Genomic DNA, 19,404 nt, shown 5'->3' on the forward strand with positions numbered 1-19,404 from the left:
TGCAGTAAAATAGCAGAGGAGGCAGTAAAATACCAACACTCCAGTTGTTTCTAAGTGACTGAGCTTTTCTGCACACGGAAACAAGCTGTCACTTGGGACAGTGCCTTAGGAAATAACAGAAATAAGTTGCCCACCAAGAAACAAAGGCATCCCCATGAGTCATTCAGCAGAGTATCTGATGAGACCTAGATGTCATCCTAGCTGGTTGCTTATAATTTTTAGATACATTTATGTGTCCATTTCTTAAATGAATGTTCAGTGGAATGAGGGGGGAAAACTTCATATATCTGCTATTTTAGTGTCCCATATTTGGCCACAAGGGTAAAATACGCAGCACAAAAAGTTTGTTTGAAAACAAACCTTTGCAAGAGAAAGTCCTGAGCACTCGGTTGAAAACTTCTCAGCTAGCTGAAAAGTTAGTCTGAAGTAAAGAGCCATTGCAACCTTCCACGGTTGTGGAAGCACCTCTGGCAAAGAATGATGGAAGTGGTAATTTTACTTTGCATCATGACTTCATTTGAAGGGGTAAGGGAGGGAGAGCGAGTGTTAGCCAGTGGTTAAGCAGTGTAATTTCAGAGACTGAAAGCACTGTGACACTTGGCTCTTGTGCGGCTCTGTGGAGGCGCTGAGGCCTGTCCTGCCCCGTGAAGAGGCGCGGCGGAGCCCGGGACCCCCGGCCGTCCCGATGGGCCCGGAGGCGGAGGCCGGTTCCCGGCCCTGGGCGGAGCCCCAGGCGCCTCGGGCTCCGAGAATCGAAAGCGAAAGCGACGGGAAAGGAGCGGCCGGGCAGCCATGGAGGGGCAGCGGCCGTGCTCCTTCCCGCTGCTGGTGCGGGGGGACTGGGGCCCCGCCGAGCCGCCGCCCTCGCTCAGGAAGAAGCTGCTCTGCTACTTCCAGAGCCAGAAGCGCTCGGGCGGCGGCGAGTGCGAGCTGCGGACCGGGGACGACACCGGCACCGGGCACATCCTCGTCTGCTTCGCCCGGCCCGAGGGTGAGCGGCCGGGCCGGGCCGGGGCCGGGGGGCTGATGGCGATGCCCGCGGGCGGACGGGCGGGGGGCGGACGCACCCCCTGACCGGTGCCCTCTCTGTTGCCAGTGAGGGAGCGGGTGCTGAGGCGGCCGGCCCACGAGCTGGTGTGGGGGTCCGGAGAGCGGCTGTCGCTGCAGGTCACCGCGCTGCCGGCGGACGGCGACCCCGCGCAGGTGAGGCGGGCGCGGCTGCGGGCGGGCGGGGTGGCCGCTGGGGACCGCTGGTGACCGCTCTCCTCTCGTGCCCTTGCAGGAGGCGGCTCCGGCCGGCGGGACCCAGGCGCCAGGTAGGGGCTGCGGGGGCTCCGGGGCTGGCGGGGCACCGGCCCGGCGAGCCCTGCGGAGCAGCGGGCATAGGGAAGCAGCGGAGCCGCTGCTTGGCCGGGCCGGCCGAACGGCGCTGTAGCGCTTTGATTCTTCTCCCCGGCGCTCCCCTTCACTTCCCGAATCCCAAACACGATGAAGTTCCTAAGGTGCCACAGTCCCCGAGCCACATCCCAGGCACCGGACAGACCGACCACGCTATCACGGCTAATACACATACACTGTATAATCAATACACGCACAGCTGCTCAATACACATCTGGCTAATACACACGCATAGGACTAAGCAATACACACGCATGGCCAATACACAGCTAATCAGTGTGTGACTGCCAGTACACACAGAAGTAATCCATATTCACAGGGATAATACACAGCTCGCTGAGCTCTGCTTTCAGAGTACCTGCTTGTGCATAGCGGGGTGACTGTGCAGGTGAGGGCTGAGGGCACAGGCTGCAAAAGCAGTCTGGTCAATCTTACCATTGTCCTTTGTTTTCTAATGCAGCTGCATTTCCTCTTGCTCTAAACTAGGAAGTTGCGTGGTCATGCTGGGTCAAACACGTCCTGACAGAGTCTCTTCCAGAGGTCTCAGTTTTCAAAGGCGCTTCCCTCCCACCGGCTGATGTCCTCAGCACTTCTTATGTCCAGTGCTGCTCTTTGTGTGAGGAAAATGCTGTGCTGCGTGGCAGGACCTGCTCCTGGCGGTTTGTGCAGCATGACTGTGTGCTGACATTATGCCCGAAGCGTCTTGAGCTCAGCGTCTTTCTGTAACCAATTCAACTTTTGGTTTAAAAATAGAGATATCTGTGGAAATCTGTGATTCTGACAGTGTCAAATGAAAATTTAAGCTGTGTTAGCTCCTGGGTGTACATTAATGTGTCAGTTTTCTTCTTGAAGTACCCAGCAACTGAGAAACTGTTGTCATTTATCTCTAGTTAATGAACCCCAGGTGTCTCTTCCCATCTGTCAGAATAAGGAAACCCCTGTGTGTGCTCAGCAGGAGAAGACAGGTAAGTGTGTCACTTACCTGGTGGTGACCGTTGTATTCTTGCTCCTTTGGTTTTCTGGACCTTTCTGCTGCAGCAGTGCCCTGGACACCCTTGTGGCTTTTGTTGTTTGTCTAATGTAGTGTAGCAATTGTGATCCCAGGCCAAAAGAAATAAATGTATGTTTTCCTTTCTATGAGTCCCTTTAGAGCCCCCACTTCACTGTGTGCCTCAGACAGGTCACTTCCTTTGGGGACAGCAGTGAGTGCTGGCCTTTGCTCTGGCTGAGGCTGTCCCTACCCAGACCTTCCTTCCCAGCTGCTGCCAGCCTTGCTGGGGCCGCCCTGTGCCAGAGCATGGGGAGCTGTGTACCCCAGGTACGCCTGAGTAGCCGTGGCAGCCAGCAAATATCAAACCCAGGTGACCCACAGCTGTGTCTGAGCTGTGAATGGGGAGCACTGCTTCCCCTCATTGCATGTTTGTGAAGAGGCTTTTGTATCTTTTACTTCTGCTGTCCTTGCCTGGTGATGAACTGAAGCATTTCCTCCCTATGTGTTGATGCAGCAACTCCTGCTAGTCATCTGCTTAACTTCTTTGGGATTCTTGCCCTGTTCTTTTCCCTGACCCTGTGATCTGAACAAAAAGTGGTGTGAAAGCTTGGAAGGTGGGAAGCTTGGCTTTCTTTTTAACTTTTGCCTAAGACATTAGGGTGTGATCTTTTATTTCAGAATCATGTGAGAAATTGGAAGCAGAGAAAGCAACCTCTAGGAATTCTGCGGTAGTAGTAACCACTGCCTTTGGCAAGGAAATAGAACATGAGATTTTGGAAATGTACTTTGAAAGTAAAAGGAGGTCTGGTGGAGGGCCCATTAAGTCCTATGTCAAAAAGGATGACCAAGTGATCATCACCTTTCAGGAAGAGCAAGGTATGTTACACTGCTTCAGCTCTCTTTTAAAAATAGGCCTTTGCTGGTGCAGGATCTCTCTGAAGGCATTGCTCCAAGCAGAAATGATATATTATTGCTATTGATTAACATGCTACTCTGCTGTGACATCTCTGTTTTTCTGTGGGACCAGATGCCCAAGAAGTTTTACAAAGACAGCATCACTTGAGTAAAATTGATCTGGTTGTGAAGCCATGGCAAGTGGCAACTTCCCAGGAGTCTTGCCAAGTGGAGAACTCTGAAGGATCCCTGCTTCCCACCGCAGTTGTGCTGGAAAATGTGAAGGACACAATCAAAGATTGCATGTTAATTTTGCTGGTAGAGAATGTCAGTGGCTTGTCAGAGGAGGATGGTGACTTCAGTGTGGAAATGATACCTGAGTTACGTGCTGCTGTAGTTACTTTCACTAGAAATACTGGTAAGAAGGAGTCAGAGTTGAAGCTCTTTTTATTAGGTACCTGTTTGTATGCGTGTATGTGAGTGAGATTAAACTGGAAGTATTATCTTTTGTATTTTTAAGATTTGATCTGATATTGTGTCCTTTTAAAGGAGGATTTACTTCACTTAATGCCATAACCTTTATCTGTGAGGTAGAGAGGCCATGCAAGTCAGAAAGAGAGCTAGCTCTGGTTTTGATAGTAAGCACAACAGGTAGGACTAAAACCAAACTATAACTTAAAACAAGCAATAAAGGATATACTTGGTCTGAGAACAGAGCAATGGTAAAAGCTGTCCTTGCCAAAAGCTGTCCTTCAGAGAAGGTGTAGGTTTTTCTGCCTTAGAAATTCTGTGTCTCTCAAGTCATGCTCCAGTCTTAAATTTTTGGGGTAGCCTTTAGGAAATAAGTGGATCTTTAAGAAACTTAATTGTTTCTCCTTGGCAGACGGAAAAGTGATTTGACTGTCTTTTATTGTGAGGATAACAGGGGGGAAATAGCCAAAATGAGAATATATTTATCATAACATTGAGAGAATTTGAATTCTTAACTTGCGTCTTATTAGTTGTGTACGAAGCCATAGCCTAAAAATGAACCTGATGTTGTTTTCTGCTGCAGCTGAAGAACCCAGTGACAGTCAGTAGGAAAACCAATGGCAAATTCCAGCTGCAGTCATTGTAGTCAACAATTGTAATCATCCATGGGGGGAATACCGAGTGACAGATACTGAATATGTGGAAAGAGGTGTCTTTGTGGGCAGCTCTGGACTGATTTTGTAATTCAGTGCTTTGATCAGTGTACACAGTGATAGTCTGCTAACATCATGGCAGAAAAACACGCTCCGAGTTTGATCTTTTCTTTTTTCTTCTCCTTTCTCTTTCTAGATGCAGAGGAATTTGTTGAAAAGCTGAATCAAAACCAGAGAGCAAGGGAACAAAACATTACTGCATGGTGCCTTGAGCAAACAAAAACTGTTAGGGCTGAAAATATACCACCCAACACCTCCAGTCACTACATAGCTCTCTACTTTGAAAATGAGAAGTACGGCGGTGCACAGACCGTGGATGTTCAACTGCTGCCTGATGAAGATGCAGCTATCATTACATTTGGTGACCAAAGAGGTATTGCAGAAATGCAGAGCCCTTATTGTTTGAGCACCTCCCATTTAAAGACCAAAATGTGGATTTTCTAGAGAAATACCTCTTTTGCTCTTGTAAAATGGCAGACGTGGTGCTTTGCCCACAGGTCTCATGCTCAGTGGAGTGCAAGCTTCAGTTTTGGACCAGCTGGCCATAAGGCATAGAATTTTTTCCTTTTTTAGACAGTTTATTTCACCCAGGCCTTGATTCTGACAGAGTTCAGGTTGCAGTTTGAGTTCTGTGGGGAGTGCACAGCCCCCTGGGCACAGGAGATTTCCCCCCCACCTGCCATCTTGGGCACCAGCTGCCCATGGCAGCATGCCAGTCTGGCTCATCTCAGGACCATTCCTTGGGCAGCCTTTTTTGGCTGGAGAGCAGGTGCTGTGGGTTGTCCAGTCAGTGGCAGAAAGATGAGTGACTGTGAAAAGTGTAGGACAAGGGAGAAGCTGGGGGCATTGAAGTGAAGGAGAGAATTGAAGAGGAGTTGGAGGAAAGAGATGGTCTTTTGGGAAAACAGAGGAGCTGTGATTTGAACTGCTGAGTAATAGCCCAGACAACTGTGGAGCTTCAGGTCAGTACATAGGAGAAGTGGGGACAGAGATTATGCACACCTTCTCCCAAAGGTGGATGCTGTTGTGCTTGACTGTCTCTCTTCAACTCAGTTTCTGGCTTTTAAAATGAATAATTCTTCAGAAATCTGGAATTATTTCTATTTGGGAAGTGGAGGAAATTAATCTAAAAATGTTCTTAAAAATAACAAACACTATTATATAGAAAATACAGTTTTAAAACCCCCAAACAATGAAAAAAAAAAACCCAGAACAAAAGAGAAGATCTTAAGTGCTGACATTAATAACTTTGGGGGTTGTTTGTTTGTTTTAGATGTAACAAATATCCTGGCAAAGAAGCATTCACTCAACAAAACACCAATCTTTGTCTATCCTTACTACACCTCACTGGAAACGGCTCTATATGGAAAGGAAGGGCCACAGATAAAGAAACCAGATCCAATTACATTGCCTCTGGATCCCCATATCTGGATTTATTTGCAAGGAAATAGTAGCTTAATTAAGGCAATAGATCATGAAATGGCAAAGTGTAATTGTGTGCCAGTGTGGCCTGGTCCCCTCTGTGCAGATCCAACAGTTACTTTGCATCCTTCAGCTATTTTTTCTGAGCGGAAGAGATCTGTATCTAGATTGGTCAAGGCATGGAAAAAAGAAGTTTCCACAGCATTTTCACACACCATATCAAAGTATGAAGCAATTAAATGTCAAGTAAACACAGAGGTGTGGGAAGCCATTAGTAACAGCTTTCCCCATGATGAAGTTCTGATGATCCCGTATATTTCCAAGGATTTACATGTTCTAGTAGGTGAAAAAGAAGTTGTGAGGAAGGTTGAACAAGAACTGAAGCTTCTGATTGAAAAGGCCACCAGAGAAATTGAAAGAGAAAAGAAAAGAACTGAACTGAAAGTTAAGACAGTGAATCCAGGGGAATATGGAATTTTACAGATTACTGGTCTGGAAGAAAAATTTCGTAAAGAGTTCCCAAACCTGCAAATGACTTATGATAATTTGGAGAAGAGCATTAACCTGTCTGGAGTGCCTGAAGAAGTTTACAAAGTAAAAGGAGAAATACTTGATCATGTATACAAAATGGCAAAGAAAGCAATTAATGTCCACCCTTCTATTTTTCAGTTTTTACAGCATATTGATAATGAAACTCTGTCACAGAGCCTGTTTATATCAAAACAAATTAATGTCTTTTTTGAGCTTGGTGTGGGAGAGATCATCCTGAAAGGGAATGCTCCTGAAGATCTCCTAAAAGCAGAGGAAAAAATAAAGAAAGAACTGGACCACAAAAGCATTACTTTGGGGGATGAGTCGGTCCTCCAGAAGGAGGAATGGCAGATGCTAGTCAAGGAAAACTGCTCTAATGGAGCTGTAGCAGTCACTCAGGCAGAGAGTCAGATCATGATTGCTGGTCTTTCTGAAGCTGTAGCAAAAGCCTTTGAGGAACTTTCCAGCTTTATAGATGAAAACACACAGGTGCAAAAGGTCATTGAAGGGAAACCGATGGCACTCATAAAGTTTTTTAAGAAAGAGAAGGCCAATGATTGGGCTGCCCTACCAAAAAAGGGTGTGAAAGTTGACTTTAGCACTCAGAAGAACTGTGAAGTTATATTGTTGAGTGGGCCAAAGACAAAAGTGTTGGAGGGAGTCAGCTTAGTTGAGCAAATTCTGTCTGGCTTGCATTTTAAGCGCGTGGTGATTGACTTGCCAGGAGCCAAGGCATATATAAAAGAGCAAGCACCCCTTTTGGCTGTCAATATTAAAGAAATGTACAAGTGTTTAGTCCTACTGGAAGAGCAGCCAGAAGAACACAGTAACGGAGGCAAGCTCCATATGCAGGTGACCATGGGTGAAACTGTAATAGCGCTTTATAAAGCTGACTTGTGCACTCATCCCGTTGATGTTGTGGTGAATGCATCTAATGAAGACCTAAAACACATTGGTGGCCTGGCTGAGGCGCTGTCAAGAGCAGCTGGGCCAGCACTGCAGGAGGAGTGTGATGAGCTGGTGAGGATGCTGGGGAATTTTCAGCCTGGTGACGCCGTGATGACGCGCGCTGGGAAACTGCCCTGCAAGAATGTCATCCACGCCGTCGGGCCCAGGTGGAGCAGCGACAGACCAGAAGTCTGTGTGAACCTGTTGAGGAAGACAGTGAAAAGATGTCTACAAGTAGCTGAAGCGCACAAGCATCGTTCCATAGCTCTGCCTGCTATAAGTGGAGGGATTTTTGGCTTCCCAATGGAACTGTGTACTTATTGCATTGTATCCTCTATCAAGGAGACCTTGGAAGAGTCCAAGGGGAACAGAAGCTTGAAGGAGGTTCATCTGGTGGGTTTTGCACAGGATAACATTCAGGCTTTCAGCAAGGCATTTGGAGAAGTGTTTTCAGAGTCTTCAGCTTCCTACAGGCCACTGCATCATGTCACTTCAGTTCCTCAGCCCAGGCAGAGGAGAACTTTCAAGCGTATGAATAACTTCCCATTCATAACAACTCAGGAAGGCCTTCACATCATCCTGCAAACAGGAAGCATTGAAGATGCTAAAGTAAGTGTTCTAAATTATCTCCTTTTGAAATAAAAAGTGGGTTCTTTTGTGTCTTTTTTTAAAACTAACAAACACAAAACCAATGTCATTTGTAGTCATGCAGTTGGTATTGCACTTCCTGTGGAGAACCAGTGATTTTGATCATTGATTTCTGGTTGCCTCCTGCACTGAATTTCTGTTAGCTGGCTGATAGATTCTTTACTGGGATTGCCAGTACTGGAAGCAACTCCATCTGGGACTCTTCTGCAAAACCTCTGAGGAGTGGATGCCTCCCACAGCTTGTGCATGCAGCTCCTCCAGTTGGCCAGGGCAGAATATATGTTAAAATGTGTATGGGACCCTTCCTGAGGAGATAAATACAGGGTTTGACACAATGTTCAGTGCTCTTTGTACTTCTCTCATTCATAAGTTACTGCTTTTCTCACTTCTTTCTCCTTAGATTACAATGTTCAGTGCTCTTTGTACTTCTCTCATTCATAAGTTACTGCTTTTCTCACTTCTTTCTCCTTAGATTACCCCAAGTCTTATTTGTCCTCAGTGTCTTCGTGTCCCCCTAAATCAGCCACACATGGGAGGCCCTGCCTACCTCACTGAACTCAGATTTTGGTCTGTGAGCCTCTCTTTGAGAACAAACTTGCAAAAATGTTTTTCAAATGGAGGCAGAGTGAATAAACAAGGAATGCAGAGTTCTCACTCCCATTAGGCTGAATTTAATTTCATTGTTAACTCAGTTTTGTCTGTCTTTGGGCAGGCTCATGATATTAGAATTGAGCATAATTTCTGGTTTATTCCAAAACTTTGTTCTCTCTGGTTGCTGTCCCAAAAATTTACCTTGTAGACCATCAGGCAGGCTGTATTTGATTATCCAATGCAAAATTTAAATTTGATATTGACAAGCTAGAGTTTTTGCTTCTGTGTTTTTCAGACATCGGTTGTTGTCGTCAGTGTTGGCAAAGATCTCCAGCTTGACAAAGGGCCACTTGGTAAAGCTCTGCTGAGCAAAGCAGGGCCAATGCTTCAGGCAGGCTTGAGCAAAGAAGGTGGAGGAAGAATACCTGAGGATGGATCTGTGTTGAAAACTAAAGGTTATAATCTGGCTTGCAGTGTTGTGCTTCATGCTGTGGTACCTGCGTGGTGCCAGAAAAACACACCTGCAAAGGTAAAAGGCTCTTTATTTGCCTGATTTTTTCTGGGATTTATAGTGTGTTTAATGCCACTTTTCCTCTGAAATGAGAGACAGGGTCATAGAAGATGAGAGAGTTTGACACACTCTTTTTTAACTGTGGGCTGATCCCTTATTGACTAATAAATTCCTTGTGTATGGAATTAATTGTATTTTAATATGAAGAGATAGATGAAATGGAAGGTGTTACATTACACATACTGGGAAAAAATTACCTCCAGTAACTGAAAAAATAATTGTGCTTTACAGGTCTTGGGTGACATAATCACAAAATGCCTGGAGATTGCTGAAGAACTGTCTTTGAAATCAATTACTTTTCCAGCAATTGGGACAGGGAATTTGGAATTCCCGAGATCCGTTGTTGCTAAATTATTGTTTGACAAAGTGTTTGAATTCAGTAGTGAAAACAGAGTGAATTCTCTTGAAGAAGTTCGCTTCCTGTTGCACACAAAAGACACAGCTAATATTCAGGTGAGTTACTGTGGTTTCCTCTCTCTATTATATTATGGTGTATGTGAGTCTTATGATACTTGGCTATCTGATGCTATTCAAAGAATCTGCAAGGTGCTTGTTCTTACACTAAAGAAAAAGTTTGGTGAGAGTCTCTAGATCATCTGTACTGAAAGTTGTCTTTTTGGTTCTACCTCCCATGGTCACCCACATATCAAGTACAGTCTGGCTCCCTTCCTATCCTTTTCTGTTTCCTGAGAATAATACATACAAAAGTGTAATTACTCTTTATCTCATTAACTCACCTAATTCTTCAGCCTATAGGTCAGACAAGTTTGCTGCTTCAGTGCCTGCACCCTTGGCAAACAGGTGTGCTTTTAATGGAGTGCTGGTGTCTTTTTAGGAGGAATCATTGTGCTAGGATTGCTGTGCTGGTAAACTTCTCCAGTAGAAACATATAAGTATCCTGCATCCCCCTCTCTTCAGTGTCCCCTTAGCATAAATTTTCTCTAGCCACACTCAAGTTACTCATTTCACACCGAAAGAGAGCACACAATTCACAGCACACTGCGAATTGATGTCCTGATAAGTGTTTCTACATCTGTTGCCTTCTGTACTTTGTGCTAGAGCTTTCAATACATTTTGAAAGGCTAAATTTGAAGGCTACTGTGCCAAAGCCTGAGCTACATTCCCTGAGAGAGCTGAGCTAATGAAAACAACTCACTCACTGTAAGGATGCCTTCTGCTGCTGTGTCCCTGTGGAATGGTAACTAGGGTTTGGCTCAGTTATTTGTGATTTTGTGATGCTCACACTGAGCAAGCAGCCTTGCTCTCTGAGAACAACATCTGTCCCGACTTGCCATCAGCATTGTGGTAGATGATGTGAAGTAATTTCAATTTAGTTCTTTCTAAATGCTTTTTAGCTTTGCTTTTCAGACTTTATTTTTACTGTGTGAAGACTTTTACAGGAGTTGATTGTAATTTCATTCTGTAGGAATTTTCAGATGAACTTGAAAGCAGGTCTGTAGCTGTTAAAGGGCAGAAGCCTTCTCCAAATGACACGAGCCAAAGCCCAGGTAAGGTTTAATCACAAAGCTGTGTGCCTACTGGTTTTTTTTTAATTATTTTTTTCAAGTATTCCAGGGAATGCATTCATTATGGATATTTAGGTACTTGCTTGGTGAGCATGTCATTCCCAAAGTCTGAGTGCCTGCTGTGAAAGCCATATTTTCAGGCTGAGTGTCTGTTATGTGTGCAATAATATTAGAGATGATACAAAAAGCATTCCTGTGATTCTGTATCCAGATAGCGCCCCTCAAAACTGGAACAGCAGAAGCTATAAGGTGTCAAGGGCACAAGCAGTGCTTTTTCTTTTATTGCTGCAGCAGTAGATTAAACTGTGAACAAGGCAGTGTCTTCCTCTGTCCTGGGAAGGCAGGTGAGATCCTGGGTATGTGTGTTGAAGTGGTCTTTTTGAAGTACTCTCAAATCTTTTACATGTTCAGATGAATAGCAAAACCAAACTGAAATGTCTTTGGTATTATCCATCTTAATGGAATTGCAGCCTGTAGAAAAATGAGTTACATGTTGAAATCTTAATTATGATTTTACAAATAACACATGGGTAAAAAGTTCTGCCTTTTCAAGAAGTAGAAAACCTGCCTGGAAACTCTGTGAGACACAGGAAAAAGAGAGTGAGACTTGGAAAGTTTGCTGCTCTCTTGCATTGGAGTTTTGCAATGGTAAAATGTCACTAAGTAGTGTCTGCATAACAGGTGTGCAGCAAAACACATTTTCCCTGCTGTCCTGCCATGACAGAAATGATGGGAATGAGTGCAGGTTGAGTACAGACTCCTGTGAGAAGGAATGATTCTCAGTTAGCATGGCAGGCAATCCTTTCCACAGGCTGAGTCTGTAGCTAAACTGTGGTCTCTGTAGGCATTGTACCCAATCACTCCTTTCTGCTCAGGGTCTGTATTTCTGTCCCTGCAGCTTTTTCTGCTGTCCCTTCAAGCTCAGCACACAATGTGCCTGAAATGACAATTGGCTCCGTGGTGTTCCGGGTGGCAGAAGGTGATATTACCAAGGAGCAGGGAGATGCCATTGTAAACATAACAAACCAAACCTTCAGCCTCAAAACAGGTATTTTAATTGATACTATGTGTGAAAAAAGTATATGTGCTTGGAAGGGCTGGGAAGGAAGAGGAGCAAGTATTTCTCTTCAATGCTTTAAAGCCTTTTATTTTCTTCACAGTGTTGTTTCTGTTTTGCTTCTTAGGGTAAAAAAGTTCAATTAGGGAATGTCTGAACTTTTTTCACTTGTTTATCTATGTTACAGGACAGCATGTTTAAGACTCCCTTGCAGAAAGGGAAACTAAAAATCTTTTTATAGAACACCTCTCAGACTAAAGGAGGAGACAAATGTTAGTGAGGTTCTGACCTTAGTGAAACTTGTTAGGTTCTCGAGACATCAATTTGAATTGAAAAGCATATAAGGCTAAAATTTTGGCTACACTGTTTTAAATTTATCATCTGTAATGTTATCAGAAATGAGACATTTTTAGATGTGGTGAGACATACAGTTCTGCCTCAGATGGGACTTTAACAGCAGTAACAGTGGATCCATGTTGCTCTTCTCATTTAAGGTGTCTCCAGGGCAATTCTGAACGGTGCTGGAAAAACAGTTGAAGATGAATGTGGTGTACTAGGTATGGTACCACATTTCTCACCTTTCCAAAGGTGTTCATGCATGGCAGGGAATCTCTTGGAATATTTTCTCAGTACTGACTACTGTAGTTCCATCTGTATTACACACTGTGTTACAGCAACTAGTGTTTAATCAGTTTATGTGGTATTTGTAAAACATCTAATGAGGGAAGAAAAAGAAAAATCTTCAGGAAGAGACAGCTTCTGAGCATACATAAAGATCCAAATCTATCGTTATTGTTATACTCTTATTCTAATAAAGATTTCCTTGATAAAAACAGTCAGCATCAAACAGAGTGAGGAGCAAGGGGTGATGCTGGCAAAAATGTTAATAGAGAAACCATTTGTGGGCCAGATACAGCTGTTGGACAGCAACTATAATGAAAGAGGAGTAAAGATGGATGAGTATGTGGTTTAAACCACCAGAAAATAAGGGAAGTGGGAAATATGCAGGTGTGGAGATCAGCTTGGAAGATCAACCAAAGGAAGAGAGCTATGTGGAAGAGATCTGAGGTAAACAAGCTGTTCTTGCATGGGCCAAGAGGGCTAGGTGGCCTGCAGGCAGATGGCATATTTGTGTGTGTGTGTAGACAGACTGCCAGACTGCATGAAGTTCTTCAAGTTTACTGAGGAAACCTGACAAACAAAGGCACATAATAAATTTATTTGCCAAAGGAGGCAAATATTTTACAAAAATAAACTGAGCTCTTGTGCCTTGGAAGAGAAAATTGAGTGAAGGGGTTGCTCATTTTATGGAAGGAGACAAAAGCTTATCCTGGAGCAAATTTCTCAACATTTCTTATTTCCTAATGAGGACTAGTACACATCTATATTGGGGATAATTGTTGATTATTTTTTCCTACTTATGTTTCAGCCCAGAAAACTGGCAAGAACTATATCATCACCCAGGCAGGAAACCTGCCATGCAAAAACATAATGCATTTTGTTTACCAAAATGATATCAGGTCCCTGGTTTCCCAGGTGCTCCAGGAGTGTGAGCTGCAGCAGTACACCTCTGTCATCTTCCCAGCAATTGGAACAGGTCTGTGTCTCCCTTTTCTGAAAAGGGTTCAGTGCATGTGTTTCTGCTGATCTCAGGCCTCAAGTGATGGGTTTGATTTATCTGGAGAGGTTATTATTTGTTGAAGATATATTTGGAAATATGCAGTCTTTAAAAATGCTATTAGGAGGCTTATGAAAGCTAGAAATCTTCACTCCTTACAGTGATCTAGTGTCGTAGGAAGGAGACCAGGACACCAGTTGGTTCATCATGGCCTGCTTTATTGAAGAAAGTATCAAACACTTATACAGCAAATAATAAGCTTATGAATATTCTGTAAGCCAAGCAATCTATTGGTTAAACTATAGCATTAACTCATCCACATTCCTTTGAGACTACATTCTCTATCTCTTCCTGCCTCACTGTCCATTTCTTTATCATATTATGCAAGGATCAAGGACACATTATCTCACACCTGCAAGATTTGGAACTAACCATGGTCTTGTACTTTTCCATTCTCTATCCTGCTACAGACACAAAAAGGCCTCTGCCTGTCTCTGCCCTAGTTAGGACATCTTTCCCAAATTAATTCGGCTGTGTCCTCTCTCCTCAAGCCACTCTTTGACAAAACTCTCCACAATCTGGTACATCAAGAGCATGAGTTTTCTAAAGCCAGCACTTCCTTGCTAACAGGGATTCAAAGGCATGTCTGTGCTTGCTGAAGAACCTGCAGCCTGGTATGTGTGGGCAGCTCATCAGGGAGTAGCCAGAGACCTACTTCTCCATTGCTGAAATCAGTAGGTGATGGAACTCTGGCCAGCAGCTGCACAAGTAGGATTGATACAAATGTCAAAAAGCCCAGACTGGCCCTTTTTCTTCTTCTCTTGTTCTTGAGAATCCAGAACTGCAGCCCATGCGCGTGGGAACCTCTTGCATGAATAAAACTAGGCTTGAATTTTGAGCAAGGAATGGATTACTGGATCACTGAGACCTATTGACTGTTAGTTACCCAAGCCATATCATCTACATCATAACCCAATTGGTTGCCAAGCCAACAAAAGGAAACTCCTATTTTTCCCTTACTGGAGAGGTGGTCCCCAACTTTCTTTTCCTGATAAATAGAGAAACCTTTCTTGACTGCCAGCCTGAGGTTATTCTCAACCTGTTTATGATCCAGGTGATTGTGTGGGTGTGTTCATAGCTCTTCTTCTAAAGATGTTTTAATCATCTCTAACAGTTATTAACACTTTCTAGAGCAAAATATCTGCAACTTTTTTCAGGAGAGGCACGCCGCAATCCAGCTGAGGTAGCTGGCAACATGATAGATGCAGTAACTGACTTTGCAAAAAGGAATCCTGCCACGTCTGTGAAAACTATTAAAGTTGTCATCTTTCAGCCACATCTGATGAGTGTGTTCCAAGCAAGCATGCAGAAAAGAGAGCAGTCTACTGCAACACGAATCAAATCATTTGTTTCCAAGGCATATCACATGGGTAAATGTAAGTAGATGTCACATAAATACAGGTTATAGATCAATCTGTTTAGCACCAGCTAAAAGAGATGAATATTAATGACAATATTTATGTATTTCAATGTAGCACTCTGGAGCTCTGAGAAACATTCCCCAAAGGGAAAAACCAAAGTGGTTTCGGAAAAGAAAATCGATCTGGCTGTTGTGCAGATTTGTGGTGAAAATAAAAAAGAAGTGGAAGAAGCTGAAAAGTGGCTGAGAAGGGCAATTTCAAATGAACAATCTCATACGGAAATTGTAGACGAGACTATCTCTCATTTCGATGACGAAGAGGTTGAAGAACTGGATGACCTAGAAAAGAAATTAAAAATTTGTCTTAATTTGAAGAGTACCTCTATTGAAATTACAGGGGTTGCAAAAGATGTCTGCCAGGCTTCTTCAGCTGTTCATAAAATGATCCGCAAGATAAAGGCTGCTAAAGAGGCCCAGGCAAAACTTCTACAAAATTCAGTTGAATGGAAATACAGTGAAAAGGATTCCTATGTACCCTTCAACAGTCTCACAAATGTGGAGTTGGAAAATGCTTACAAGACAAAGCAGAAAACTGTTGAAGTCATCATTGGTGAGCAAATATACACAGTGGATATGGAACGCAAGACTGCTGTGGATGACCAAGGAGGACAGATATCCATTTTACGTATTGACAAATCTGAAGGTAAGGAAAAACATCTTGACAGACTAATGTTGCCATGAAACAACTTGGTTGCATCCAGTGAGAGAAAAGAAAAGAGAATTATGAGAATATTTAAAATACATGTTAGAAGCTTTGTGCAGGTGCTTTTTTGGAGAATGTAGAAAGGAGCCAAACTCGGAAATAAAAGAACTTAGAAGCTATTTAAAATATTTTGAAAAGAGAGTAATGTGTTCTGATGTTCTTAGCAGGCTTACTGGCAATAATGTTCTAATGTCATGCTAGATCTCAGCTCACTTCTGTTCTTGAGCCATCCCCTCTTCCATTTACTGCTGGTCCTTTACAATACAAGGAGGTCTTTCTTTCTGAGTCATACATAAGCAAGATGTGTAGACTTCTAGAAGGATTTGTAGCAGGTCATGTTTAATTTTAGGCAGGGGATTTGGGTGAAAATGATTGATGGTGTTTCTTCTGCAGATCAAAAGTCAATAGTGCTCCCTCCAACATGGGACCCTATGGAAAATGAGCAACTCAAAATAGTGGAACTAAAAGCAGACTCAAGAGAGTATAAAGATGTGCAAGAAAGGTTTCTGCAGACCTGTCAGTCATTCAGAATTGAAAAGGTAAAAGCAAGCCATCATTTCTGAGCATAACTAACTTAATGGCAAGTGATGAAGGATACTGATAACAGAAAAATAAATTCCCTATGAATTTCTAAAGCTGGGACGAGTCTTTCTGGCTGTCATTAACTTTAGTCAGCTTCAATCAGTTTAATGTTGCAGTTGAGGTATTTGGGGCAGCTCTTAAGCAGTCACTTCTTCAGCTCCAGGGGAGAGTGCTGTTCCTTGGAATGGTTTTTGCTGTAGCAGAGCACATGTTTTGCCCACATAAGCCACGTGTGCTGTGCAGACCCAGCAGGCATCTACAGCCTGGAACCTGTGAAAAGCTCCTGTATTGTTTCCCAGGAAGTGTTTGTCTCATGGTTTGGGCTGGGTTCTGCTATCTGCCATGCCAAAGTTTGGAAGGATTTGACTAACTTTTTTCATCATCTGATATATGTGTATTTGAGCTAAGAGGGGAATCTTGGAAGCAAATTGAATGATTGATAGGCTAATTTTTTTCATTGCAGCAACCTACCCACTTTCTTTCTTTCTTTCTGTCTTACTTTCAAACTTCACAGATTGAAAGGGTACAGAACCAATATTTATGGAAAAACTACCAAATAAAAAAGTGTGAAATAGATAAAAAAAATGGCCACAGAAATAATGAGAGGCTTCTGTTTCATGGGACAAGTCAGGAGTCATTAACCCTTATTAACAAAAAAGGATTTAACCGGAGCTATGCTGGAATGCACGGTAATGTAACTTTCAAAACAACTCTTGTTTTCCTCTATAGGGTGGGACTGATTTGCCATGCCATGTATAGCCCTACCTTGTATGCAAAATTATTTATTTTGTTGTATCTCCCTATTGCAAATAAAAAGCAGAGTTGTCCAGAGATTCACAGGCTCTGAAGGTGGCAGATAAGGAGCTGCTGCTACTGAAACACTCACAAACCTTTGCTTTTCTGACTACAGCTGCAAACTACGGAAACGGAACCTACTTTGCTGTTAATGCCAACTATTCTGCCCAGGACACGTACTCTAGACCAGATGTGAATGGGAAGAAATACATGTACTTGGCCCGAGTCCTTGTTGGAGAATATTCTCTGGGGATAAAAGGATCAATTACTCCAGCACAAAAAAATGTTAGCAACTCTGTAGATCTGTATGATAGTTCAACTGATCACATGAGCCACCCTTCCATGTTCATAATTTTTAATGACATTCAAGCTTACCCAGAATACCTTATCACTTTCACTAAGTAAGTATTTTGATTGCAGCCACAACTGCATGTCTTTCAGCCTTTATGTAGGATGGAAACATCTTTAACAAAACACACAACAAAAATAATAAAGAATTATGTCAAATTAAATTCTGAGTTGATTAAAGCAATCTCTGGCAATTTCTGATCCCCCTGAAGCTTGTTTACACTTGAGCAGCTGAATGTATTAAGACTTGAGCATGATATTGTACTGCAATCCTCTTTTAGATTATGTAGTGAGCATTTGTACTGTATCAGCCACACAGCCTTAGGGTCTTCCTAATTGCTGGTGGGGAATTGGAAGGGATAATGCAGCCATGGACTGTTCAGTGTTGCATTTCTGATGCCTTCTTACACTCTGTGACAATCTCATAACAAGTTATGTTAGAGCAGTTTTCAATAAATGAACCAGTTGTACTAAATAGCTTGTGTTTGTCTAAACCTCTTTGAACATTCAGCATTGGTTTTTAACCAGTGGACTTCAATGAACTTGACATTACAGATATGGAATGACTTGTTTTTAAATACATAACCCTGCTGCTTTCCAGCACCCCCAGCTTTGAAAAGCCCTTAGCTCCTCTGAATGTACTGGGTTTGACTGACTTGGTTGTACGATTAAGAAAAAAAATTTTCCAGTGCTTTCTTTTACATAGTTAGGTTACTGTTACAGTTTTACCCTGGGTGCTGTAGGGAAACTGTGGCCAAGGGACACCTTTTCTAGGGAAGGGGTGTGAAATAGCACAAATATGCAAGTCAAGTATCTCAGTAGAGCTATAAACCTCAGGCTGTGCATTTGTACATCCCATCCTTCTGTGACAGCAGTGGAGCTGCTCCCTTTGGGCTTTTTTGCTTTTTACTATGTAAAAAAAACTTTTTCAGTGGTTACAAAAGTTCTGGTTTTAACCACTGAAAATTGCTGACTGTTGAGATCAAGTGTGTTGAAACCAATTTAACCTAGAGCTGGAGATCAAGGTATTGGTATGGGGGCCAAAAGTCTTCAAGCTTTGCTTATACAGTGAATAAACTTATTAAATCCCTGTAACAAGTACCTGTGGCCAGTGTTCATCAGCCTGCCAGGAGCCAGAGGAGATGGCTCCAGGTGCCTCATTGCTGCTGATGTGTCACTGGTACCAGTGTGACCATTCTCTCCAGGAGCCAGTACTGCATCAGGTCTCAGCTTCCCCAGCGCCACAAGAAGCTGCAGAGGACACCAAGGTGTCTTTCATCAGTGCTTTTCTTACAGGTGTCTAGGGCATAAAGCCTGGAGCAGAAACCTGTCACCCTGGGCTTTGTGCAGGCCATGAGTGACAAATGCTGCTTTTCCAAATGGGCTTATTCTAACAGGCAAAGGCCAGAGGCAGGCGTGTACAAAGGGACCGAGAGTCATGGAATAGCCTGCACTGGAAAGGACCCACAAAGATCATCAAGTACAGCTCCTGGCCCTGTGACATCCCCCAGAGTCACACAATGTTCCTGACAGTATTGTCCAAATCCTTTTAGAATGCTGTCAGGCTTGGTGCTGTGACCACTTCCCTGGGGAGCCTGTTCCAGTGCACAACCACCCTCCAAGTGAAGAACTTTTTCCTGACAGCCAACCTAAATTTCCTATGACAAATTGTTCCACCCTGATCTTGTTCCTTTGGCAGCAATGATGCAAAATGTGAAATATGTAAAAACTTCCTTCAGGAACCATGTTCTTTGGTGTTTGATCTTTGTACACTCTCAAGTTTAATTAACAAGAGAGGAGATTTCATCCAATAAACAGGTAGCTAGCAAGTAAGTTCTAACTGGTATCCTTGTGTTAGGAAAACAAATTGCTTGTTAGTAGAATTGCCTTGTTAAGGTTTAGGGCTCAACATGTTTCAGTGACTTGAGACTTAGGAGGAGGTTAACAAGGCTTGGGAATAAGAATTTACTATTGCTAGTGGGCACAAAGAATGCAGAATTTACAGGCCATAAGGACATTTGGCAGAAGCCCCAAGATAAGGAAGAAACTAATAAAGGCAACTCAGCAAGCATGCTGATTCAGCTCTTACTGGTTTAAGGTAATTCCAGCAAGGGGAG

The 19,404-nt window shown here is 43.2% G+C and overlaps 1 protein-coding gene across 1 annotated transcript; it reads left to right on the top strand.

Moving 5' to 3' along the window:
• Nucleotides 1-744: 744 nt before the first annotated feature.
• Nucleotides 745-17,779, top strand: LOC102070776 (protein mono-ADP-ribosyltransferase PARP14). Its single transcript, XM_074547961.1, has 19 exons — nt 745-991; nt 1,097-1,203; nt 1,283-1,316; nt 2,289-2,363; nt 3,068-3,265; nt 3,417-3,701; nt 4,604-4,840; nt 5,741-7,977; nt 8,903-9,136; nt 9,410-9,631; nt 10,605-10,686; nt 11,603-11,752; nt 12,256-12,318; nt 13,191-13,358; nt 14,597-14,815; nt 14,915-15,502; nt 15,956-16,101; nt 16,659-16,833; nt 17,055-17,779. Exons 1-19 carry the CDS (start codon nt 793-795, stop codon nt 17,342-17,344), a joined length of 5,709 nt encoding a protein of 1,902 aa, XP_074404062.1. The 5' UTR covers nt 745-792; the 3' UTR covers nt 17,345-17,779.
• The last annotated feature ends 1,625 nt before the right edge of the window (nt 17,780-19,404 follow it).

The sequence above is a fragment of the Zonotrichia albicollis genome, chromosome 10, assembly GCF_047830755.1.
Source record: "Zonotrichia albicollis isolate bZonAlb1 chromosome 10, bZonAlb1.hap1, whole genome shotgun sequence".
Classification (NCBI taxonomy): domain Eukaryota; kingdom Metazoa; phylum Chordata; class Aves; order Passeriformes; family Passerellidae; genus Zonotrichia; species Zonotrichia albicollis.

Excerpts from the sequence above, each read along its gene's own strand:
- LOC102070776 (XM_074547961.1), top strand. The coding sequence starts at position 793 with ATGGAGGGGCAGCGGCCGTGCTCCTTCCCGCTGCTGGTGCGGGGGGAC. Across the intron at positions 992-1,096 it reads CTGCTTCGCCCGGCCCGAGG|TGAGGGAGCGGGTGCTGAGG; the intron begins GTGAGCGGCCGG and ends CTCTGTTGCCAG. Across the intron at positions 9,632-10,604 it reads AAGACACAGCTAATATTCAG|GAATTTTCAGATGAACTTGA; the intron begins GTGAGTTACTGT and ends TTCATTCTGTAG.